The sequence below is a fragment of the Charadrius vociferus genome, unplaced genomic scaffold, assembly GCF_000708025.1.
Source record: "Charadrius vociferus isolate BGI_N301 unplaced genomic scaffold, ASM70802v2 scaffold65, whole genome shotgun sequence".
Lineage (NCBI taxonomy): Eukaryota > Metazoa > Chordata > Aves > Charadriiformes > Charadriidae > Charadrius > Charadrius vociferus.
The window spans coordinates 6,553,635-6,556,141 of NW_009649293.1; the positions used below are offsets into that span (position 1 = coordinate 6,553,635).

Genomic DNA, 2,507 nt, shown 5'->3' on the forward strand with positions numbered 1-2,507 from the left:
GCTATGTATATAGTTTTAATCATTAGAGGTTACACAAAATCAGTATGGCAGGAATAGAACTGTACCATCAACAAACCATACCTATAACAACTTCCTCAACATAACCACTTCAGGGCATAAATACGCATTTCTATCTCCATTAGACTGATAAAATATTAAAGTAGGATTCAAAATAAATTCCAATTTATAAATGCTCCAGTTGCTCTTCCAAGTTCTTATTTTTTTATTCAGGCTTAAATGAATGAATAGGAATGCCTAGAGTAAGAAGCCAAAAAAAACCACAATAAAATTTTAATATTATCAAAAAGAAAAAAAAAATTTAAGAGCAAAAAGGAATCAACTCGTAAGAATTTTATATTCAGCATGATGCTTGCAGTGGAAAAAAAAAAAGGAGGAAAGAGATTTTACTATGCCTAAAAGAAAACCTGGCAGAATCTTTCTACCTTAACAAGACAGTCTCTGTCATGACGTACATCATAAGACGATGAAAAGGCAAAGTTTTAAAACAGCTCGAATACTTGTTGTTTTGTTGGTAAAGTCACAGAATTTGGGGGGTGGAGAAGTGAATGAAGGAAAGCTTTATTTTTATCACACATAGTAATGTACAAAGTAGAAGTTGTAAGCTTAAAAAAAAAAAATTTGTTTTTACAACTGTTCTATTCTCCAAGTACAATCTGAAACTCATTTTACAGTGCTACTAAGAGTATTTTTTTGTTGTTTCATCTTACTTTGTCTTCACAATGTTTTACTTACACAGCAATGTGCTGAAAATATGTAAAACGTTACCAGAGATTATCCGTAAATACTTTGAAACCATAAAGTATATGGCCATATTTGCATCCATACATACCTGCCTTCCCATATTCGGTAGCTGCACTGTCATAATCTGGTTTCCACTTTAAGAATCCAGTTTTTAGACTAAAATGCAAGAAGAAAGGCCTATTAATAATGAGTCAAGATTTTATTTTACCTTTGAAGCACTTCAGATATATTTAAAACTTTAGACTACCTCTGAAAAGGAACAATTACCTATGTGCTAATATTATAGTGGCATCACTATTGCAAAAATAAATGCTGGCATTGTTAGGAATTGCATAAAGCACTGCAGTGATCTCCCATAGTTACATGCCTCACTTTAACATGCTTCTACTGTCCCCAGAGAGTCTTCACAAGTCCAGCTCTTCAACAGTAAAGTCAACAGAAGAAAAATACTTCCACCTACACCAACAAGATATCTCAAGATTTCTAATACTGCCACACCTGACAATACTTTTTGTTACACATCTCGAAGTTTCCAGTGCTTCTCTACAGTAATTTTTTGCTGCTGTGAATTAGCAAAGACTCTCCATTGCATACACAAATGAAAGAATTTACTTACCAACACAAAGACAAAACCTTATATGTCATTTACATGTCTACAATGAATCATGACACTAAGTGGCACCACCCGCACACAGAGACATATATATAGGGAAAAATATACATTGTAAAATGAGGTGAGTCATCAGGAAATGTTGATTTCAATATTATGACTTCCACACTTCTAAAACAAATATAAAAATTACCGTAACTTGAGTGCACTTCCATATTTGTCACAGGCAGACATTTCAGATGCAACACATGCTTAATTTGGAAAAACAGTTGTACATAGACTCTGTGTTGGTTTTGTTGTCTTACTTGGATGAAAGCTGCACTATGTAACTCTAAAGCAAGCCTTTATATTGTGTTATTTTTATCACAGGCAAAGTCTCAAATGCATTGAGCTGAAATATACAATGCTTTAATCTGCACACAGTTTGAGATTCAGGAGCCTTTTATTTCACATGCTTTCAATCCTAAACTTAACATCAATTCCACAGAAAGGCACTTTTGGTTAAGTAATTTGAATAAGATAGTCTGGTACAGTTTGTTGGTTTTTTTATTTATTTATTCTGAGGAGGTGGCCCCTCTATCATAGTTTATTCTTTTGATCCATGATTTCTGGATGGCCTGCCACTATTCTTACTAAAATTATAGCACCTTTGGATTAGTCAGCTTCATTACCTCTATGCTGTAGTCTGTGAAATTGAGACTGATAAGCAAAATGGCTATATTCAGTGTTAAAAGACTACCACATGTAGATGTTAAGCCCTCCAAGCTAAATGTCAGCACAGGTCTTTGAGGCTATCTAGAAACAATCACACATTCCTCTTAGGCAGGAAACAAACAAACACACACACCATCTCAGCGAGGTTATGCTCTTTCCTTCACCACAATCCCCATAACTCTTTTCTCCCACTTGTCTGTCTCCCACTGCCTTCAGCAGAAGAGCAGACGTGACTCCTCTCGCCTTTCCAGTCGGGACCAGAGCAATAAAGGCTACACGGGCCTTCAGGAAACTGCTCAGGCTCTGGGCCTCCGAGCGGCACCGCTTCACCGACACGACTTTTGGCTTTTAGGGCCGCTTTACACTCCCAGTGCCGGGAAGAAGGGTGCTCTTTAGCACCCGCCCCGCGTAGGGAGGGACC

At 36.7% G+C, this 2,507-nt stretch overlaps 1 protein-coding gene across 1 annotated transcript in view; it reads right to left on the bottom strand.

The window, feature by feature from the left end:
- Positions 1 to 2,507, bottom strand: part of NAPG (N-ethylmaleimide-sensitive factor attachment protein, gamma) — a 17,142-nt gene that overhangs the window by 8,166 nt on the left and 6,469 nt on the right. Inside the window, exon 3 of the mRNA XM_009889092.1 lies at positions 851 to 939. Coding sequence (XP_009887394.1) covers positions 851 to 939 — 89 coding nt within the window. The remainder of the gene's footprint in view (positions 1 to 850; positions 940 to 2,507) is intronic.